Genomic DNA, 22,229 nt, shown 5'->3' on the forward strand with positions numbered 1-22,229 from the left:
TGGGTCATATGGTAGTTCTATTTTTAGTTTTTTGAGGAATCTCCATAAGGTTTTCTATAGTGGCTGTGCCAGTGTGCATTCCCACTAGCAGTGTATGAGGGTTCCCTTCTCTCCACACCCTCTCCAACATTTGTTATTTTTAGTTTTAGTGATTATAGCCATTTTAACAGGTATAGGGTGGTATCTTGGTGTAGTTTTGATTTGCATTTCCCTGATGATTAGTGATGTTGAACGTTTTTTCATGTGTTTATTGGCCATCTGTATATCTTCTTTGGAAAAAGGTCTGTTCATATCCTTTGCCCATTTTTTGATCAGGCTGTTTGTATTTTTGTTTTCCAGTTGTGTGAGTTCCCCATATATCATTAACCCCTTATTGGATATATGATTTGCAAATATTTTCTCCCAGTTGGTATGTTGTCTTTTTGTTTTGATCCTAGTTTCTTTTGCCTTGCAGAAGCTCTTTAGTCTGATGAAGCCCCACTTGTTTGTTTTTTCTTTTGTTTCCCTTGTCTGAGAAGACATGGTATTCGAAAAGATCCTTTTAAGTTCCATGTCAAAGAGTGTACTACCTATATTATCTTCCAGGAGTTTTATGGTTTCAGGACTTATCTTCAGGTCTTTGATGCATTTTGAGTTTATTTTTGTGTATGGCGTGAGATAATGGTCTACTTTCATTCTTTTGCAAGTGGTTGTCCAGATTTCCCAACACCATTTATTGAAGAGACTATCTTTTCTCCATTGTATGTTCTTGGCACCTTCGTCAAAGATTATCTGTCCATAGATGTGCAGTTTTATTTCTGGGCTTTCAGTTCTGTTCCACTGATCTGTGTGTCTGTTTTTGCCAGTACCGTGCTGTTTTGATTACTGTGGCTTTGTAGTACATTTCGAAGTCAGGGATTGTGATGCCTCTGGCTTTGTTCTTTTTTCTCAGTATTGCTTTAGTAATTCAGGGTCTTCGGTTGCCCCATATGAATTTTGGGATTCTTTGTTCTATTTCCATGAAGAATGTTAGTGAGATTCTGATTGGGATTGCATTGAATCTGTAGATTGCTTTGGGTAGTATGGACATTTTAACTATGTTTATTCTTCCAGTCCATGTGCATGGAGTCTCTTTCCAGCTGTTTATGTCATCATCGATTTCTTTCAGTAATGTCGTAGTTTTCATTGTGTAAGTCCTTCACCTCTTTGGTTAAATTTATTCCTAGATATTTATTCTTTCTGTTGCACTTGTAAATGGAATTGTATTCCTGAGTTCTCTTTCTGTAAGTTTGTTATTAGAGTATAGAAATGCCACTGACTTTTTGTAAGTTGACTTTGTACCCTGCAACTTTACTGTAGTTGTTAATTATCTCTGAAAGTTTTTCGATGACTTCTTTAGAGTTTTCTGTATATAATATCATGTCATCTGCAAACAGTGAGAGTTTCTCTTCTTCAGTGCCACTTTGGATTCCTTTTCTTTCTTTCTCTTGCCTAATTGCTCTGGCCAAAAACTCCAGTACTATGTTGAATAAGAGTGGCGAGAGAGGGTATCCTTGTCTTGTTCCTGTTCTCAGAGGGATGGCGTTCAGTTTTTCCCCATTGAGTATGATGTTGGCAGTGGGTTTGTCATATATGGGCTTTATTGTGTTGAGGTAATTTCCTTCTATCCCCATTTTGTTGAGTTTTTTTATCGTAAATGACTTGTTGGACCTTGTCAAATGCTTTCTCTGCATCTATTGAGATGATCATGTGGTTTTTATTCCTCGTTTTGTTAATATGGCGTATCACATTGATTGATTTGCAGATGTTGAACAAGATATTTCTTAATACAGATATTTACATCTGTTAACTTCCCTCTAGTCACTGCTACAGCAGCATCCCATTAGTTTTAAGTGCACTGTGGTCTTGTTTTCATTCATCTCAAAGTAGTGTCTAATTTCCCTTGTGATTTCTTCTTTGATCCATTGGTTATTTAGGATTGTGTTAATTGCCACGTATTTATGAATTTCCCAAATTTTCTTCTACTACTGATTTCTAAGTTCATTCCATTGTGGGCAGAGAGCATACTTCATATTATTTTAATCCTTTTAAATTTATTGAGGCTTGTTTTATGGCCTAACATGGTCTTTATGGAGAATGTTCCATGTGTACTTGAGAAACATGTGTAATGTGCTGCTGTGAAGTGTTCTGTAAATGTCTGTTAGGTCTAGTTGGTTTATAGTGTTGTTCACATCTTCTGTTTTCCTGTCAGTGTCTGCCTGGTTCTTGTATCCGTTAGTGAATATGGGGATATTGAGGTCTCCAAGTGTTATTGTGGAACAGTCTGTTTCTCCCTTTGATTCTTTCCGTTTTTGTATCATGTATTTTGGGAGTTCAGGTTTGTTGTTACATGTGTTTATAATGAAGTCTTCCTGATGTTTTATCATCATAAAATGTCCTTTGTTTTTAGGAGCAATTTTTGTCTTAGTCTGTCTTGTCTGGTATTAATAAAGCCACTCCAGCTTTCTTGTTGTAACTGTTTGCGTGGTATATATCTCTTTTCATCCTTTCATTTTCAGTATGTTTGTGTCCTTGAACCTAAAGTGTGTGTGTCTTGTAGAAGCATATAGTTGCATCCTGCTCTTATCTGCCTTTTACTTGGGCTAGGCCACCTTTAATTTGGACAAGACCTAGGTAACAAAATCATTTTTGATTTTCTTCTTTCATGGGTGAATAGTTAATCCTGCTGAATTGGGACTTTTGCCCAGTTTTTTAGGTCATTTCTTGATAGAGTCTAACGCAGGGTGATTGAAACAATTGAGGAGGAGGTTCATAAATCACATTTGGCTGACAAGTATATAGGACTTAATGAGTGAGGTAATTGACCTGAATGTTCTGAATGTCTGAAGTCTTTTAAAAGCAGCGATTATTGAGTCAGAAATGATTTTTAGGAGACTAGGAAAATGAAATTGAGTGGCTGGTATCACCATTTAAAATACTATAAAAAGTAAGCAGCTAAGAATAGAACTCCGTATGTCTTGATCTCAAAATAGATCATGTAATATAACTAATAGTTGATCACCTATTTTTCTTGACTGAAGTATTTCATAAGGCAAAAGAGAGTGAGAGTGATATTTGACCCTAACGAAAGACATGACTTTCTTTTTCTTTTTTTTAATGCTTTTTTAATGAGGAAGATTGGCCCCAAGCTAACATCTGTTGCCAATCTTCCTCTTTTTTTCCTTTCTCCCCAAAGCCCCAGTACATAGTTGTATATCCCAGTTGTAGGTCATTCTAGCTCTCCTATGTGGGATGCTGCCACAGCATGGCTTGATGAGCGGTGCCAGCTCTGTGCCCAGGATCCAAACCGGTGAACCCCAGGCCACCGAAGCAGAGCGCGTGAACTTAACCACTCAGCCATGGGGCCAGCCCCAGACATGACTTTCTTTACAAATAATTAGATGAGGTAGTAAGACTCATCTCTAGTTGCTGTCATCCCTCTCTTCGCTTGTATATACTAAAAGCCATTTGATTTACCAATCTGTAGGGTCATTTATTTTTAAACCACCACAGTTCACAGCTAATTGTTTCTTTTAAATTTTTTTATTGTGGTCTAAATAGTTTATAACATTGTGAAGTTTCACTTGTACGTTAATATTTGTCAAACACCATGTAAGTGTGCCCGCACACCCCCCCGTAACCACTAAATTGTTCTCTTTGTCCATGAGTTTTTTTATATTCCACATATGAGTGAAATCATATGGTGTTTGTCTTTGTCTGGCTTATTTCGCTTAACATGATGCCCTCAAGGTCCACCCATGTGGCTGTGAATGGGACGATTTTGTCTTTTTTTTATGGCTGAGTTGTATCCCATTGTATATATATACACCACATCTTCTTTATCCAATTATCAGTTGACGAGTACTTGGGTTGCTTCCACATCTTGGCTGTTGTCAATAATGCTGCACTGAACATAGGGGTGCATAAGTCTTGTATTGTTGATTTCAAGTTCTTTGGATAAATACTCAGTAGTGGAATAGCTGGGTCGTATGGTATTTCTATTTTTAGTTTTTCGAGAAATCTCCATACTGTTTTCCAAAGTGGCTGTACCTGTTTGTGTTACTTCCAACAATGGAATTGGGTTCCCTTTTTCTCCACAACCTCTCCAACATTTGCTATTTTTTGTCTTGGTGATTATAGCCATTCTAACGGGCGTAAGATGATATCTAAGTGTAGTTTTGATTTGCATTTCCCTGATGATTAGTGATATTGAGCCTCTTTTCACGTGTCTATTGGCCATCTGTATATCTTCTTTGGAAAAACGCCTATTCATATCCTCTGACCACTTTTTGATCAGGTTATTTTTTTGTAGTTCAGGTGTGTGAGTTCTTTATATATTATGGAGATTAACCCCTTATCAGACATATGATTTGCAAATATTTTTTCCCAGTTGGTGGGTTATTTTTTTCATTTTGATCTTGGTTTCCTTTGCCTTCTAGTAGCTCTCTAGTCTGATGAAGTCCCACTTGTTTATTTTTTCTTTTGTTTCCCTTGTCTGAGTGGACATCATATTTGTAAAGATCCTTTTAAAGCTGATGTCAAAGAGTGTACTACCTTTATTTTCTTTCAGAATTTTTATGGTTTCAGGTCTTACCTTCAAGTCCTTGATCCATTTTAAGTCTGTTTTTGTGTGTGGAGACAGATAATGATCTACTTTCATTCTTTTGCATGTAGCTGTCCAGTTTTCCCAGCACCATTTATTGAAGAGACTTTCTCCATTGTATGTTCTTGACCCCTTTCAAAGATTAGCTGTCTACAGATGCGTAGTTTTGTTTTTAGGCTTTCAGTTCTGTTCCATTGATCTGTGTCCCTGTTTTTGTACCAGTACTATGCTGTTTTGATTACTATAGCTTTGTAATATGTTTTGAAGTCAGGGATTGTGATACCACCAGCTTTGTTCTTGTTTCTCAGGATTGCTTTGGCTATTCAGGGTCTTTTGTTGCCCCATGTGAATTTTAAGATTCTTTGCTCTATTTCTGTGAAGAATGTCATTGGGATTCTGATTGGGATCGCATTGAATCTGTAGATTGCTTTAGTTAGTATGGCCATTTTAACTATGTTTATTCTTCTGATCCATGTGCACAGAATCTCTTTCCATCTCTTTATGTCATTATCAGTTTCCTTCGGTAATGTCTTAGAGTTTTCCTTATATAGATCTTTCACCTCCTTGGTTAAATTTATTCCTGGATATTTTATTCTTTTTGTTGTGATTGTAAATGGAGTTGTATTCTTGAGTTCTTGTTCTGTTAGTTTGTTATTAGAGTATAGAAATGCCACTGATTTTTGTAAGTTGACTTTGTATCCTGCAACTTTGCTGTAGTTGTTGATTATTTCTAATCTTTTTCTGATGCATTCTTTACAGTTTTCTGTATATTAGAATCATGTCATCTGCAAAGAGTGAGAGTTTCACTTCTTCATTGCCTGTTTGGATTCCTTTTATTTCTTTTTCTTGCCTAATTGCTCTGGCCAAAACTTCCAGTACTATGTTGAATAAGAGCAGTGAGAGTGGGCACCCTTGTCTTGTTCCTGTTCTCAGCGAGATGGCTTTCAGTTTGTCCCTGTTGAGTATGATGTTGGCAGTGGGTTTGTCGTATGTGGCCTTTATTATGTTGAGGTATTTTCCTTCTATATCCATTTTATTGAGAGTTTTTATCATGAACGGATATTGGGTCTTGTCAAATGCTTTCTCTGCATCTATTGAGATGATCATGTGGTTTCTGTTCCTCCTTTTGTTAATACGGTGTATCACATTGACTGATTTGCGGATGTTGAACCATCCCTGTGTCCCTGGTATGAATCCTACTTGATCATGGTATATGATCTTTTTAATGTATTGCTGTATTTGGTTTGCCAATATTTTGTTGAGGATTTTTGCATTTATGTTTATCAGCAATATCGGCCTGTAGTTTTCCTTCTTTGTGTTGTCCTTGTCTGGTTTTGGAATCAGGGTGATGTTGGCCTTCTACAGTGTGTTAGGAGTATTTCCGTCTTCCTCAGTTTTTTTGGAATAGTTTGAGAAGCATAGGTAATAAATTGTCTTTGAATGTTTGGAAGAATTCCCCCAAGAAGCCATCTGGTCCTGGACTTTTATTATTGGAGAGGTTTTTGATTACTGTTTCAATCTCTTTACTTGGATTGGTCTATTCAGATTCTCTGTTTCTTCTTGATTGACTTTTGGGAGGTTGTGAGAGTCTAAGAATGTATCCATTTCTTCTAGATTGTCCAGTTTGTTGGCATGTATGTAGTTTTTCATAATATTCTATTTTAATCTTTTGCATTTCTGTGGTATCCATTGTAATTTCTCCTCTTTCATTTCTGATTTTATTTATTTGAGCCTTCCCTCTTTTTTTCTGACTGAGTCTGGCTAAGGGTTTGTCAGTTTTGTTTATCCTCTCAAAGAGCCAGCTCTTTGTTTCATTGATCCTTTTTTGTTTCAATTTCATTTATTTCTGCTCTGATTTTTATTATTTCCCTCCTTCTGCTGAGTTTGGGCTTTGTTTGTTGTTCTTTTTCTAATTCTGTTATGTGTAGTTTAAGATTGTTTATTTGAGCTTTTTCTTGTTTGTTAACATGGGCCTGTATTGCTATAAATTTTCCTCTTAGGACTGCTTTTGCTGTATACCATAAGAGTTGGTATGGTGTATTTTTGTTCTTGTTTGTCTCCAAATATTTTTTTATTTCTCCCTTTACTTCTTCGATGACCCATTGGTTGTTCAGTGGCATGTTTAGTCTCCACAGTTTTGTTCCTTTTCCACCTTTTTTCTTGTAGCTGATTGCTAGATTCGTGGCATTATAGTAAGTAGAAAAGTTACTAGATATGATTTCAATCTTCTTAAATGTATTAGCAACTAATTTTTAGTGTTAATGCCAATGAGTGTTAACAATGTATCTATTAGTCTGATAGTTTTAACTGGGAACAAAGACTTTTTTGTAGGTAGTTGTTAAAGGAAAAGTTCTGGGTTCCATCCAGCCCCTAGAGTTGGACAGTGAATCCATATTCAGGTAGAGATGAATTCATGTAAAATTCTCGAGCTTTTTTGTGTCTTTTATATGTTTTCAAGTGATGATCTGTCAGTAGTGCTATACTGGAATCCATAATATGTTTTCTTTCTTTTCTTCCAGTTAAAGGCTTTAGGATTTCCTGAAGGACTTGTGATACAAGCATATTTTGCTTGTGAGAAGAATGAGAACTTGGCTGCCAATTTTCTTCTACAGCAAAACTTTGATGAAGATTGAAAGGGACTTTTTTTTAATCTCACACTTCACACCAGTGCATTACACTAACTTTGTTCACTGGATTGTCTGGGATGACTTGGGCTCATATCCACAATACTTGGTATAAGGTAGTAGATTGTTGGGGGTGGGGAGGGAGGGACGTAGGATACAGGGCAGGGATAAATACAGTGCATGTCTGCTTCAATTAGCAGATGCCGCAAATCCACACAGTGTGTAAAATACTATACAACCAAAAATCAGCTTTTGCAGGTCTTTATTTCTTCTATAAAACAGTAGGTAACTTTTCCTAGGTTTCACTCTTTATAGTGTACTAGATCCAGAAATTTAGTGTAATGCCCTGCTTTATATTTCTTTGACTTAACATTGGTTTCAGAAAGAATCTTTGCTACCTAGAATCTACAGGCTCTATTTCATGGCAACACTGGATAAATGGCTTTGTGAAATTGAAAAAAATTTTGGAGCAACTGTAAACAGAAATGCCAAATTATTGATGGTTTTTGTTGCTGCTTCAAATAAGTATAAAATTAATGTGTAAGGAAGCCCATTCTTTCATGTTAAATACTGGGGTGGGAGAGGGGTGCAGGGGAACCATTTCTTAAAATGAAAATAATTCCTGCTATTTTAAAATTTCTTGATCATCGAATGGTGAGACCCTTCTAACATGATTTGAGAAGCTGTACAAGTATAGGCAGAGTTATTTTCCTGTTTACATTTTTTTGGTTTGTTTTGGGGAAAATTGGTAGGTGTCTTAATTCCTGTTTACTTCGTTGTTATATTGCAGTAAAAGTTTTAAAACCACCCTTGCATGTTTGCTTTTGATGTATCCCTTTGTGAGATTAGCACTTTGGGGCCAATGGAGAAACGCAGCATTCACGCTCCCTCCTCCCCTTCCCCCCGGCAGAAACGTGTTCCTCAGCAGAAACGTATTCCTCAGCAAGTCGTCAGTTCAAACTGCTGCCTTTTTTTAAACCCACAGAATGCTGATTCAGTTCAAAATTAATGCAGATGTTTCAAAACTGGGTTTCTGATATTTGTAAATGTTTTTCCTTATTAGATAAGAATGTATGACCATCAAAGTCATTAGGATTATATTGCTTTCATAAAGAGAAGTGGACAGAACTATATAATCCAGCATCTTTTATTGCTTTTGAAAGACTGGCAGAATCTTTTGGAAGGGTTGGGAGATGCGGCTGGAAAAGTACTTTGGAAAATATACAATCAAGATCTCTCATGACATATTAAAAGAAAAATCTTAATAGCAGTGTTGGCTTTTGTTTGGATGTTTTCATCTCAGTTTTTCTTTGCAGTCTCCTTCGTTGACATTGTTATTTGATCATAAAGAGGGGGCAGATTTCTGCCTGTTCAGTTTTTCAAAGTTGTTTTCTGAATATGAACAAAAACTATTTCAAGAAGTAATACTGGTTTTTTTTTCCTATCATCTGATACTGAATTAAAAAGATGAATTTGCACAGATTTCTTCCTGCATAATCTCTCAGAATAATCCTCAGCACAGTTTAGTGACAACTTTCAAGCTTTTACATCATGCACTCGTAACCTCTTTCTTATGAAAATAAATGAAACCATGATTTCTCCCCACAGTGTTTATCATGTGGTTTAATCTTCATGTGTTTATTCCATAAACACGGCAGGCCTTTGGACTTTGTATTACCTGTATATTTTATAATGGATCATGCACAGTGTCTCAGGAGAATAAAATGAGGATGTGTAAATAATGTTTCTCTTTCAAGGCAGAGCAATGAGTTGGGAAGAGGGGTGGCATTTCTGGTCAGATCATGGAATGCTCTCATTTATTTTATGACATTTTATCTGCTACCTGACTGCCCAGAGCGTAGTGAAAAAGGAAAGTAACAAAAACGGTAGCCTCTTTTCTCTGGGAAGTGACAACAGGAATTGGTGGCATGGAGCTTTTGTCTTTGGACAAAACTACAAATAGTAGGATTAATAATTACTGGAAGACAGTTGAGGCCGAGTTTTGTCCATTCTTTACAGTACCTTGTTTATCTGCTTCAAGAATCAGCAAGACACTATGAAAGAAACAGGCTTTTTGTGACCTTCTGCTGTTATAATTTACAAACCGTTTTGGTAAATCTCTTAATGTAAGTGGCTATTATTTGACTTTGGAATTTCGCATTTGAGATATTCTATTTCTTGAAATATTTTTATTGTTTAGTGGCTGTATGGAAAATGTGAGGAAGCTTAAGTTTATATTTGTTAAATTCTTATTGCCATCCTCTAGTCAAATATGTCTTTACATTGTTTAAAAATGCTGAAATGTTCCACCATATAATTTTTTCCTGTATTAGATGGCTAGGATTCTAGAGAATTAATTATAAAATATTTTCAATACATCCAACATTGCATTTCTCATTTTTTTAAGTGATTTTGCCATATGGAATCTGAGATTGAAAGTTGACAACGCTTCTATCACCGATATTTGTTTTTTCAGTAATTGGTGAATGTAGCATATAGGAGGCCAGGCAGTAGGTCACTTTTATTGGGATGTTTGTTTTCTCAACCAAAACATCAACACAGAGATGGGATACTTGATCAGGGTTCATGGGGGCTTTTAGAGATTTTAGTAAATTCCCATTATTCCTGTGCTTCTTGTCTTACAGCAGCCAGCCTAAGACTGCTAGGAAATAACCAAAAGTAAGCAAGCAGTTTCAGGGAGTAAGTACTTCCTGACCCAGTCTATACATTGGTGAGTTCCCCAGCCATGAGGCTCCGGCACAACATGTCCTCTCAGTTGACCTCCCATGTCTGCTTTGTTCTTTTAAACCAGGGACTGGCAAAGTTTAGCCCCATGAGCCCAGGCTGGCTCACTGCCTGTTGTGTGGTCCATGAGCTACGAATGGTCTTTACATTGTTAAATGGTTAAACAAAGAAGAATTTTATAATGTGAAAATGATTATTCAAATTTCATTGTCTGTAAATAGTTTGATTGAAACACAACTATACTTTTTCGTTTCCCTGTTGTCTCTAACTCCTTTTGTGCTACAGAGGTTTGCTGCTGACTGGTTGCGGCAGAGACCGTGGCCTGCAGAGCCTAAGTAATTACTGTCTGCCCCTTTATGGGAGAAGTTTGCCCCCCCTTGTTCTAAACTGCAACTAGCCCATCATCTGTTCAATTATGTGATGCTTTTTATTCCTTTTTTGGCATCTTGGCCTCTTCACTTCAGTTTGGTTTGCGTGTGACCATCACAGGCTCTTTCCAGAGGAGTGGTGTCACCCCCACATCTCCACTGTCATGGAAGGAACAGTGCGTGCATGATGTGCTAGCCTAGCGTGTGTGGTATCCAAAGTACCACTTTGCAATGATTCTTTGCTGTTGCTGCACTATTCCTTGCTCTTATGGTAAGATAATGAAATTCAGCACAAAGCACACTCTCAAAAGCACCTGGCATAGTGATGAATCTACCAAAACAAAAAATTCAGATCCGGGACTGATCTGGGAATCCTTGGGCCCTGGGATCAGTCTTCAGCATCTTAACCACTGCTGGAAGAAGAGAGTGGGAGGAACACTGGAGGTAGGAGTATAGCAGTTGGACCTGTTTGGGTGGCTGACTAGTTTCCAAAACTCTGTGGGTAGTTTGTGGATAGGAGGATGGAAGTGGCGGTGACGAGACAGGGGGCAAACGTTTGAATTCGCTAGGGAAAAGACACAACACTGCAGTAATGTTTGGGGAGCTACAGGACAGTGATAGTGACAAGTTGGTTGTAAAAGGCCTTCCCTGTCATGATGTGGTTAGATATCGAAAGCAGTGGTCCCTCAAGTAGGGTTTTCACTGTGGAGAGGAGGCTGGAAGGACCAAAGAAACATCAGTGGTGGCAAGTTTGCCTCGTGATGCTGCAGATTCCAAAATGAATGGAGACGTGGTCTCTGCCGTTGAGCTTGAAGTAATAGACAGAGACCGTTTGAAGAGTAATGGGTCCTTTAACAGGTATAGCATAATTTGTCTTCCAAGAGCACAAATGAGAAAATCACAGACTTCTGCCTCATGTCTCACTCAAACTGAATTCTCCACCCTTTCCCACCTGGCTCGGAATGAATTATAGATAGTAATCCTCTCCAGCCCATGGGTGGTCTTCAGGACCCTGGCGAAGCTGGCCTCCTCACCCTAGCCTCAAGCAGCCTGTCTTTTCTCCCCAATGTTTTGTACAAGTGGTTTGCTGTGCTGAAGATGTTGGGAGGCTCTGTCCTACACTCGTGCTGGCGCTCTAGATGGGCTTCCTGCCTGTGGACAGCTTCCACACTTAGGCATGTGTCCACCACACCTGGGTACTGCCTGTTGCATTGCCACCTAGGGTTCAAAGGATGTTTGCTGTGGATCCTGGGTTTGGTTATGGACAGCTTCCATCTCTATAACAAGGCCAAAATTGTCTCAAAACTGCTCTTTTAAAGTGTACAGCTGTAAATTATAGAAGCCAATCTGAGTTTTCTTGCCTTGCAATAGCAGATTTGAAGAACACTTGATAAATTATCTCAAAATGTATTGGTTAAAAATTGGATGAGAGTGGAGACCTGGTGGGGCTGTGCCTTAGAACAGCCTGGGGTTAGGGTTCTTAGATTTGAATGTTTTTCTGAACCTGAAGTGATTTTTGCAACTGTTTAGCATTTTAGTCTATTTGAGGTGGTTTGGTTTTTGGTTGCTTTCACATTTCTTTTTGGTCCGTTAGGCCTGCTTCTGCTTATCTGGCCACATTTTGACTAATTTTTATGTTGTCTCCTGTTCTAAGGAAATTATCTGAAGAAAAAAATATTTAACTTATTACTTTAATTGTAAAATATTTTTTTATCTTTTACTTTGGTGCTATAATTTTTCCACCGTGTTTGCATTTCTGCAAAGAGCATTAACAATGTTTTCATCCTTACACAGGTTCTAACTTGAGTTGCAAGAGCAGCACAAAGAGCTTCCATTTCTCCCCCTCCCCCAGCCCGTTTAAGTTTTGCGGTTGTCCCAGTTATGTCCTCCACAGCAGAAGGATCCAGTCCAGGACAACACACTGCATTTAGTCAGCCTTCTCCAGTCCATACTCTCTCACAGCCTTCCTTGATCTTTATGACCTTAATGTTCTTGTGAGATTACAGAACAGCTGTCTGACAGAATGTCCCTCAATTTATCTTGGGTGTTTCCTTGTGACTAGACTCTAGTTAGGCATTTTAGGAAGAAATACCATGGAGATAACTGCTGTGCTCTTTCCACTGCATCCCATGAGGTGGCACAGGGTGTCAGCCTGTCCATCACTGGTAGTGTTCACTTTGATCATTCAAGGAAGGTGGTGTCTGCCAGGCTTCTCCACTGAACGGTGACTGTCCATTTGTATTTTAGTAAGTGTGTTATATGGAGATATTTTGAGACTGCAAATATCCTATTTCTCATCAAAAGTTTGCCCATTAGTTTTAGTATTTACTGATGTTTCTTGCCTGAATGAATTATTACTAAGATGGTTGCCAAGTGGTGATTTTCAAATGACATAATTTCTTGTGCATTTGTTAGCATTCGCTTGTATTATGGCCTTCTCTTTTTCCCATTTATAATTTGCATCTGTGACCTCAGATTCCCATTTTACTCAGTGGTATATAATCATTATTGTCGGTGTTTTGATGCTCAAGTTGTCCCAGGTTTTACCATTTGGTTGCGTCCTTACAGCTGGCTTCTGTGTTTCACTCTTGACGACTTCCTTACTTTCTGGCACAGTAACATATTCCAGGCTCTCCTACTTTCTGTGTCCCGGCCCTGGAATTCGCCGTTTCTCCAAGGAGTTCTGGCTCCCTTTCCTGCAGGTTGTACTTAGAAACCGGCACTGCGTGCCTACTGCTCCTGGAGTCGCCGCTCCTAGGCCGGTTCTGAAGACACGCGCGCATGCATACATCTGCATTTCTGTCTCAGTATAGATGCCAGACCCCGGAGTTCACACCCAGACCTTCGACACAAGGGTCACCCCAGCTTTTCCCTTCCACGTTTCTGACCCCTTTCTGGGACAGTGAGAAAGTTGGCGCCCATTCTGCTCAGTCTGTTTACCTGTTTGTCACCTTCCCTCATGTAACCAGACTTCTCAGGCACTCCATTGCCTTTCTTGTGTGAGTGCCAAGCTGCCACTCTGGTCAGCCACTGTCTTTGCACAGCTGGAGCAGTAATGTTTACTTTTTTTTTTGAGGAAGATTCGCCCTGAGCTAGCATTCGTGCCCATCTTCCTCTGCTTTATATGTGGGACACCTACCACAGCATGGCTGGATAAGCAGTGCGTAGGTCCACACTCGGGATCCGAACCAGCGAACCTCGGACCGCCGAAGCAGAGTGCAAACTTAACCACTGTGCCACCAGGCTGGTCCCTGGAGCAGTAATGTTTTAAATGTTCTTTTCCATTAGATTTAAATGGAGGCAAAAATGTGTTTAGATGATTGAGTCTGAATTTAGCACTCCAGTAACAGCACCTCTCCACGAGAGAAGGCAGCCTTATTTATTCTGTTCCAGTTGCTGTGCCACCAGATCAGCCTCTACAGGCCCTGCAGTCTCGTAGCATATAAACGCTGAAGTTGTGAGTTAAAATGCTGGGTGAGGTTTCCCAGTTACCTTCTCCTTGGGCCTGGGGACCACGTGTTTTAGGTGCTAGTAGGGTGAGGGAGAGGAGGAGAAGAGCAGTGGAGGGGAATGCAGCCCACGCGCTGGACTTTTGGGGCTTCCCCCAAGAACTGTTTTCTGTCACGTCTTTGTCTTGGCACATGCTGCTTCCCTGATTCATATATTTAGCAGATAACGAGCAATCCCCAAGGGCCAGGCACCTGGTTTGGAGTTGTTCCCACTTCCTTTATCTTGCTAATTCTTCAATATCCAAAACCACACAAGGTCCCTCTTCCAGAAAGCTTTCCCATGACCCTCTTCTCCCTCCAATTTGCGTAAGAGACTTCTGTTTCCTTAGCTGCTTGTAAACAAATATCTCCCATAGAAGTGAAAATCCATTAAACTAAGGTGGTGAGTGAGAGAGTTCTTCAGAGTCAACGGCTGTGCCTTTCATCTCTATATTCTCAGAACCCAGTGAAGGGCTAGACAATGCCCCGTCTGCATTGGATGGACAAACGGTCAATGAACGAAGAGTTGGGAATCACATCTGTTGTCTTTCCTGGGGCTCTAGGCTTTTCCTGCCACCCTTCCGTTCTAAAAGCCGACTAAGAAGTTGAGAGAAAAGGAACAGTATCCTGAAGGCTGCTTTGTTTTTCTTTCTCAAGAGGAAAAGATGCCCAGGGACCTTTGTGCCAGATTCTGAAAGACCTGACACGTACTACAGTGAGCTGGCTGGTAGAGACAGTGGGATTCTGTTGACACATTCCAGTTGGGTCTACATCTGAGACTTGGGTGGAGAGCACACCAAGAGCTGCGCTCCAAGGGGCCCATGCTGAGGCCAGGTCAGAGGGACTGGGGATCAGGACGCGGACTCAGGCCTGGACTTCTGTCACCCATCGCTCTGCCTCTGTCCTGGTCTCCTCGTCTGTCAAACAGAGCGTACCTCACAGCTTGCAAGGGGAGGGGGTCCAGTGGGAGCGGATTGGAGAGCGTCCTCACCAAGGCCGGGTGTGCCTGTGTGGGTGCTGCCCGCCTGCCCTGCAGTCCGGGAGGCGAAGTTCTCCACCCTTCTGCAGTGAGGAGAAGGTTGCACCGGAGGACTGAGGGGGTGGCTGAGTTATTGTCAGCAGCACTGAGTGCACCCCTGATCTCTGGGGGCCTTGTCCTCCCTGCTCCACTGTTGTCACCTCAGAGTCCTCAAGAGGCTCTGGGCTTCCTGCTCAGGCGGGCAGCATGGGTCAAACATCTGCCATTCCAGGCACGGGAAGCTTTAATTTCTGTGAACTGTTTGAGCAGTGCCGAGCTTTCTCCTGTCTGTGTGAAGGCCGAGGAATCGGCAGCCACATCTCAGACCAGATTAGCAGAGAACCCAGCCAGCCTGCCTGCCAGGATGCCCACTGGCCCTTCCACCCAGATGGGATTCTCTACTCCATGTTTTCCTTGAATTCCTCTCACAGGCTTTCCAATCAGCCAGAGGCACAGGAACTCCAACCTGGAAGGGGCCTGTGGGCGCCACCCGGTGATCCAGCCCAGCACCTCTTACATGCCTAAGCTCCAGCCTCCACTTGAACCCTTCTAGTGACGGGGCACTCATTACTGCCAGCTCAGACTTCTCAGGTTTCACACACTCCCCTTGCCCTCTTCCTCTCTGGAGAGGCCATCTTCAGGCTGTAATTCACTTCTGGGGGGTCACCTTGAGCCAATGTGTCAACCTTTCAGTTCTTTAAGAAGAGTGACTGTGTCTCTTCCTGACCACCTCCCACCCTCTGACCAAGTCTTGATGCTGAAAATAATCCCTAATTTGGAATGAGTTGTGTCGTTGAGTCTCTTCCTCATCCTGATGAACACAATACTTGAGGAAGGGTCTGAGCAGTATGAACTATCAGAGGAGCTCTCACCTCCCTTGTTCTCTGTGCGATACCTCTGTTAATGTGGCCTAAATTTGAAATTGCTGGTTTGACAGTCACATGACACCGGGGCCTTGGATTAAGCAGTGTTCTTGCATTTGGAGTCCACATCTGGTCCATGTTAGAGAAGCAAAAGCAGTCTACCCTAGACCTACATGTATCTCATAGCTACTGAACAAATGCTGCTGTCACCAAGTCCTATTCTGGCCCGAGAGGAGAGCTGACGAGCCCAGGTGGCTCACCCTGTGCTAAATGCTTTGCCTGTCCTAGCATCATTGCCATTTGCCGGATGGGTTAACTGAGGTCGACAGGCCAAAGCTGCACAGCTACTAAGTGGCAGAGCCAGGAGGCAAACCTGTGTCTGTTGCCTCCAAAGTCACCCTAGGTGACACTGCCCAGCTTTCTTCCCTGCCTCTTCACATCCCCAGGCTAAGTGTCTGCCCTTCCTGTGATTATTTTTATTCCTCTTTGCTGTTGTGACAGTTCTTTGCTCTTCTGGTGGTTGCCTGGCTGTTGCTGGACCAGCAGCCCCCACAGTGTGGCTCGAGGACCACTTTCGGGGGTCTGTCAGGTCAGAGCTGTTTCATCATAGCGCTGGGCCTCTGCTGTGTTCACTCCAGCCTGCAGGTGCAGAGTGGAGCTCCCAGAGGCTCCATGATGTGTGACTGCACAGCAGTTGAACCAGCAGCGGCGGACTCCACCCGTCCTCCGTGAGCCAGACGAGAGGGCTGCAGAAATCAAATGGAACACCGTTCTTCTCGCTAGTTTTTCAAAAATGATTATTCTTCATAAATATTTTAAAAGTTTTTAACTTGTAGCGGATTTCTTAAATGAATTCATATTTTTTAGATTTCTCCATTTTAATTTTTAATCAAGTAAATTTTGATAGATATAACCGGCGTGATAATTTTTAAGAGGGAAAAGAAGCCCTAAGACCAGAGAGTTGGAGAACTGCTGTGTTAGGGATGGTTTTTCCACTTTACACTTATTAGGTGACCTTGAAAATACTCCTTGGGAAGGTCACTGGGGCGCTGGTGGGTGTTGCCTCCTGTCTGCTGGGGACACGGTTGGAGTATCAGAGACCTGGCGTTTGTTTGATGCCCACTGCCGCACGGCCCTCCATTCCTACTTTCAGGATAACGCTAAACTCGTCCGCTTGGCTTTCAACTCCCTTTACACCCTTGCTCCAACTGACGCCTTCCGCCTGTCTTCCTCCCTCCCCACCCCATACAGCAGGACCTCATGATCCAGGCCTTTGCATACCTCTACACCTTTACACCTGCTGGTCCTGCCCAGAAGTTCTCCCACATTCCTCTCGTGTGAACTCCTACTCAACCTTTAAAACCTGCTTCAAAGTTACAGGCTCTGTGAAGGCTTTCCTGCCCAGGAGCTGGCCGAGGACGGCTTCTTTGTTCTACTTCCTGAGCCTGGAGTGCACGAAGGGTGCATGTCTGACCATAATTATGTATTTGCACATTTGTTTTGTGGACATAGTGTCAAAGCCAAGAGCAAAACTTGCCATATGGAGCACCGGCAGGAGCTGAGCACCCAGAGCTAACGAGCAAACTCGAAGGAATCGCACTTTGAAGGCTTGCCTACAGGGCTGGGGTGGAAGGAGGGCTGGTCTGACATAGAGGGAAAGTAAGATGGAAGCCCAAGAGAGTGATGGGGAAATGCCAGGACCCCACAGAGAACGGGCTGGAAAGGGAAAGGGACAGGGACAGTGCTCTCCACCATGCCCTGACGCCCCCTTGTGGTGAGGGGAAGCCATGCAGCGTTTCAGGTGGGAGCACAGAGTGGGGACCCAGGCAGGTGAGGCAGCACCAGCATCTCTGGGTCATAGAGCTGAGGCAGCCTGTGGGGAACCAGGCTCGGGGAGGAAGGGAAGATGCTGCTCTGGAAAACCCAGCCCACACTGGCACCCTGTTCCCCAGGCTTGGGCGAGGGGGGCGGGGAAGGGGGAAGGGAACCACAGCCTCAGGACCGCGGGTACCCAGCTGGATCTGCACTGAGTCACAATCCTCCCGAAGAACTGCCACGCAAATGAGAGCCCAGGCCCAGCGAGGGCGAGCCGCAGGCCAAGTTCTCATGACTAGAGCATAGCCGAGGCAGGGTGGGAACTCACACCTCGCTCCAGGCCACCCCCAAGGCCCCTTCGTGCCAATTTTCTGTCTACACCAGCGGGATTGGGGAGACATGGATTTTCTCCATCTGTGGTGGTTTTGGACCTCTGCCCTCCTATGACATGCCTGGAGGGAGGGGCACAGGGAAAGCTCATAGGGTTTGGAGTCAGATGGGGTTTTTTCTTCTTGGGGTTTATATTACTGTACATGGAGGGGGGTGAGGGCGGAGAAGTCCCTCCCTTGAGAAAAATCAGCCTTGCTCCCCTTCTAAACCCACGCAGAGAGCCTTCATGCAGTGAGAAGGCTGGCTCTTCGGCCCCCTCCGAGGAGGTGTGAGGGAGACATGAGGTCACTACAGGTTCCCCGGGCTAGCGTGTCACACCACCTGAGGCTCCCTGTTCCCCGCTGTCCGGCCCTGGCCCAGTCCAGGTGCCAACTTCCAGCTGGAGCATTGGCCCTCACTTGGCCATGTGAATTCTTTGGCCAGAGGCGCCGCAGACCCCGGGCAGGGGGAGGTAGCTGGGGGAATGAAACAATTCATTCCAAAGGGCCATTCTTCCTTCCCTGTGGCCTGGAATTCTTTTGCAACCTCCTGTGTCCCTTTATGACTTCACAAAGCTGATGGTCTTGAACTACTCAATGCAATTCTGAGCAATGCTGGATTTGTGCTAATCCCAGGAACTGATGTAGGAGTCATAAATTTCCCGCTGTGAGCTTGGCAGACACACACATACACACGCACACACACACATACAGATGGCTCTCTGTAAACCTGTGCTCAGGGCCCAGGGAAAAGGCCTGGCCTCTGGACCTTCGCTCATACTGCTCTAGGGTCTCTCTCGACACTTCTTCCCCTGGTTCTCTCATTCAGCCTTCTAGACTCAGCTCAGATAAGCCCTCTTCCCCAAGCCTTGCAAGATCCCCCACACTGGATCAGGAATCTCCCGTGATTCCCCACACGGATGCAAAGCCTCCCATTATCCTTCACACTGGACTAAGAGTTTCCCACAATCCCCCACTCTGTACTAGGATCTTCCCATGATCCCCCACAGTGATGCAGAGCCTCCCGTTATCCTTCACACTGAACCAAGAGTTTCCCACAATCCCCCACACTGTACTAGGAGCTTCCTATGACCCCCCCCCCCCCCCACACACACACAGACACACACACACTGCACAGAGAGCTTCCCATGATCCCCCACACTGGAGAGAGAGCTTCCCATCATCCCTCACACTGGACCAGGAGCCTCCCATGATCCCCCACACAGTATTAGCAGCTTCCCATGACCCCCCACACTGAACAGAGCTTCCCACGATCCCCTACATTGAGCCAGGAACCTCCCGTAATCCCCTACACTGGACAGAGAGCCTCTCATGGACTCACCTGTCAACTTGCCATTGACACAAGCTTTGTTTTTTGTCTCATTTCTTTTTCCATCACTAGAGCTGAGCTCCTTCGGGCAGGTCCGTCTCTCAGTCTCCTGTGTATCCTTAGTTGCCTGGCACCTAACAGGTGTTCAGTACATTTCTGTTGAATAAATAAACCCAGTGATAAGGGGTTTCAAGGCTCTGGTTAATGATCACACCATGAAGGCTTCCCTGATGCTTCCCTCCCCCAGTGGAAAAAACAAGCTCACTGAGTGGCTTTTATTTTCAAAGTTCCTGCAGCAGAGGGCTTTGGGTTCTAACTGCAGCTCTGACAGTCATTTGCGAAACTTTGGCTAAGTCACTTTACTTCTGTAAGCCTTACTTTCCTCATCTAAAAAGTGGAGATGTTCATACTCGCCCGTCAACAATCTGAGGAGCAAGATGTTGCCATGTATGATGGCAATTAGTGTCTGGCATGCAGTCGGTGCTTAGTGAAAGTGTATCGCTGTGTATAGGCTGTCATGTTGTCCTCGTGTTTACCACGTCTTCCATTAGAGTGTAGCTCCTCATGGCTCTGTCCCCGCTCTGGGCCTGGCTAGAGTTTGTTCATGGTTCCAGTGACCTTTCTGTGTTCCCAGACACCTGCTGGCTGTTTTGTATTCATTGAGCCCCTAAAGCAAAGCGCAGCGCTAGGCACGCCTCACGCCAGCAGATAGAATGATGAATGAGGCAGGACCCAAGACCTCCACAAGGATCACCATCTGGGAAGGGGACTCAGGCAATTCTCAGGGACCAAAGGGGCTGTGGGTGTTGCCCATGGAACTGCCAACTACAAGATTCCAAAGGGCGCTGTGCTGGGGGCTCTTCCCCAGGGCTGTCTGGAGGCTGTGGCGGTGGGAGGGACTTCTCCAAGGCTGGGGTCTGGGGTGAGCAGGGAGGGAGGCGTGAGTGCTGGAAAAGAGGAGTCCTCGGGCAGGAGGAGGTCCCTACCCCTGCAGGAGCTGACTCCTGATTGGCTGCTGCTTCTCAGCTGTAGGTGGTGGGCACCCAGCCCATAGATTCCTTCCTCTGCCAGCCTGCAACACAGATAGAGCCACCTTCTTGGGGCTTGACACACATTGCCAGGTGTCTACCATTGCTGCTCCATCTGGGAGGGCTGCTCTGGGCTGACTCCTCCTGTGATGGACCTCCAATGGGTTGACTAGTGTCTCCATATTCCTGTGTTGACATTGTGCTATTGATTCATTCATTTATTCACATAATATTTGTTGAGCATTAAGAGCCAGACCAAGCACTAGCCTGAGGATGAGGACTAAGGGCTCGAATCCTGCCCTGAGGAGTTGTGGGACAGAGCTTTCCCATGCCAGAAAAAGTCCCATAGCCGATGGGTCTTACAGGGGAGTTGGCAGGAAATTGAGAAAGGCCTCATGGAGCGGGGCATATGTGAGCTGAACTGTGATGGTTCGGTGGGAGTTCACACAGCAGGAGAAATGAGAGGAAGCGCATTCGAGGCAGAAGGAACAGCTTTTACAAAGGCACAGATGTGAGAAAGAACCCAGCAAATTTGGGAATGATGAGGTTGTTGGTGTGGCTCAGGCATCGGTCGGGGAGGTGGGAGGTTAAGTTAGGATGGGGCCAAATTTATAAGGGGGCATAAATGCCATACTGGAGGCTCACACCTGAGCTCACGGTCAGTGGATGGCCAACCGGGTTCCATGCACAGGCCTCAAGGCCTACTTCATGAAGTCCATAAATATTTATTGAACACCTACTGTACACCAGACACGAGGAGGAGGTTGAACAGGCCGCTTGCCCTTAAAGCTACGATTTAACGTCTTTCATTTGGGGCTTCTGCCTATGATTCTATTATAGGAAAAAAGCGAGTTATTGGCTAAAAAGGAAAACCAAAACAACAAGTGTGCAGCCTATTGCTTCACTGGGGAGCCACTGTAGGTTTTGTCTTTCCTTGGTGGGCAGTGGGAGGGGTGTAGTGCCACTTGTTTATTTTGTTTTTAGCAGGAGAGACAGATAGGGTCAGATCTATTTTCAAAAAAGTAAAGATAATTATGTGGCTCCTCAGGCCTTCCTTGTAGCCAAGGTACAGGAAGCAGGAAGCCCAGAAGGGGGCCTGTTTCTCTGGGCCCTGAGCTCAGGACTGGTTCCCTCTGCCCTGCTGGGCGCTCCCAAGGGAAGCCAGTAGTGGCAGATGATGTGGCTTCCCCTGTTGGTTCCAGGTGCCAAAAGGAAATGTCAGTTCCTTCTGGGAAGGCCGTTGACCTCCTGTGAGGCTGGAAGTAGGAAGCTAAAGCGATCAAAGTACCATGCCAACCCCTTTTCCTTCCTGGGAAGAGACGCGTCTGAGGAGAGCTGCTGGAGTGGAAATGGCCTGGTCTTTGAAATAATACAGATGTGGGTTCAAATCCTACTTTGGCCACTTATTAGCCATGTGATCTTGGACAGCTCACTGAAATTTTCCAAGCCTGCGTGTCCTCTTCTGTAATGATCATAATTGTTATTTTCGCCTACCTCACTCACCCATTATTAAGACATATCACAAAGCCATAGGCAAAAAAAGGAGCAGAGAACAAAGCAGACAAACGGAAGAAAACAGAAAATCCTGAAGCAGATCTAGGAGTATAGGATATGAGGGAGAAGTGACAGCAGAATCAGTGGACCAAGCATGGAATATTTAGTAATCGGTGTTGGGGAAACTGGCTTCTCTCTGGACGAAAATCAAATCGCCTTATTATACGTTTGTGTGTCTTCAGTTATCTTTGGTTGACTAAAGACCTAAATGTGAAAGGTGAAACTGTAGAAATGAGTAAAAGGAATATAAGCATTATTTTCCTTGGGGAGGGTAAGGATTTCTAAAGGGGAGAGGGTGTGGAGGTGGGCCCTGAGGGGCACATGTTGCCTGCAGGAAGAGGCCTCTGGACTGTCCTGGAGGGGGTGGGGGGGTTGGGGGGGAGGCAGCTGGACCCTGCTTCTGGCCC

General features: G+C 43.8%; 1 protein-coding gene across 1 annotated transcript in view; it reads left to right on the forward strand.

The window, feature by feature from the left end:
* RAD23B (RAD23 homolog B, nucleotide excision repair protein) overlaps window positions 1–8,515 on the forward strand; it is a 47,656-nt gene extending 39,141 nt beyond the window's left edge. The window contains exon 10 of the mRNA XM_046672216.1: window positions 7,141–8,515. Within this exon, the coding sequence (XP_046528172.1) occupies window positions 7,141–7,254 (114 nt within the window). The 3' untranslated portion in view covers window positions 7,255–8,515. The remainder of the gene's footprint in view (window positions 1–7,140) is intronic.
* The last annotated feature ends 13,714 nt before the right edge of the window (window positions 8,516–22,229 follow it).

Source organism: Equus quagga, chromosome 1, assembly GCF_021613505.1.
Source record: "Equus quagga isolate Etosha38 chromosome 1, UCLA_HA_Equagga_1.0, whole genome shotgun sequence".
Taxonomy (NCBI): Eukaryota; Metazoa; Chordata; class Mammalia; order Perissodactyla; family Equidae; genus Equus; species Equus quagga.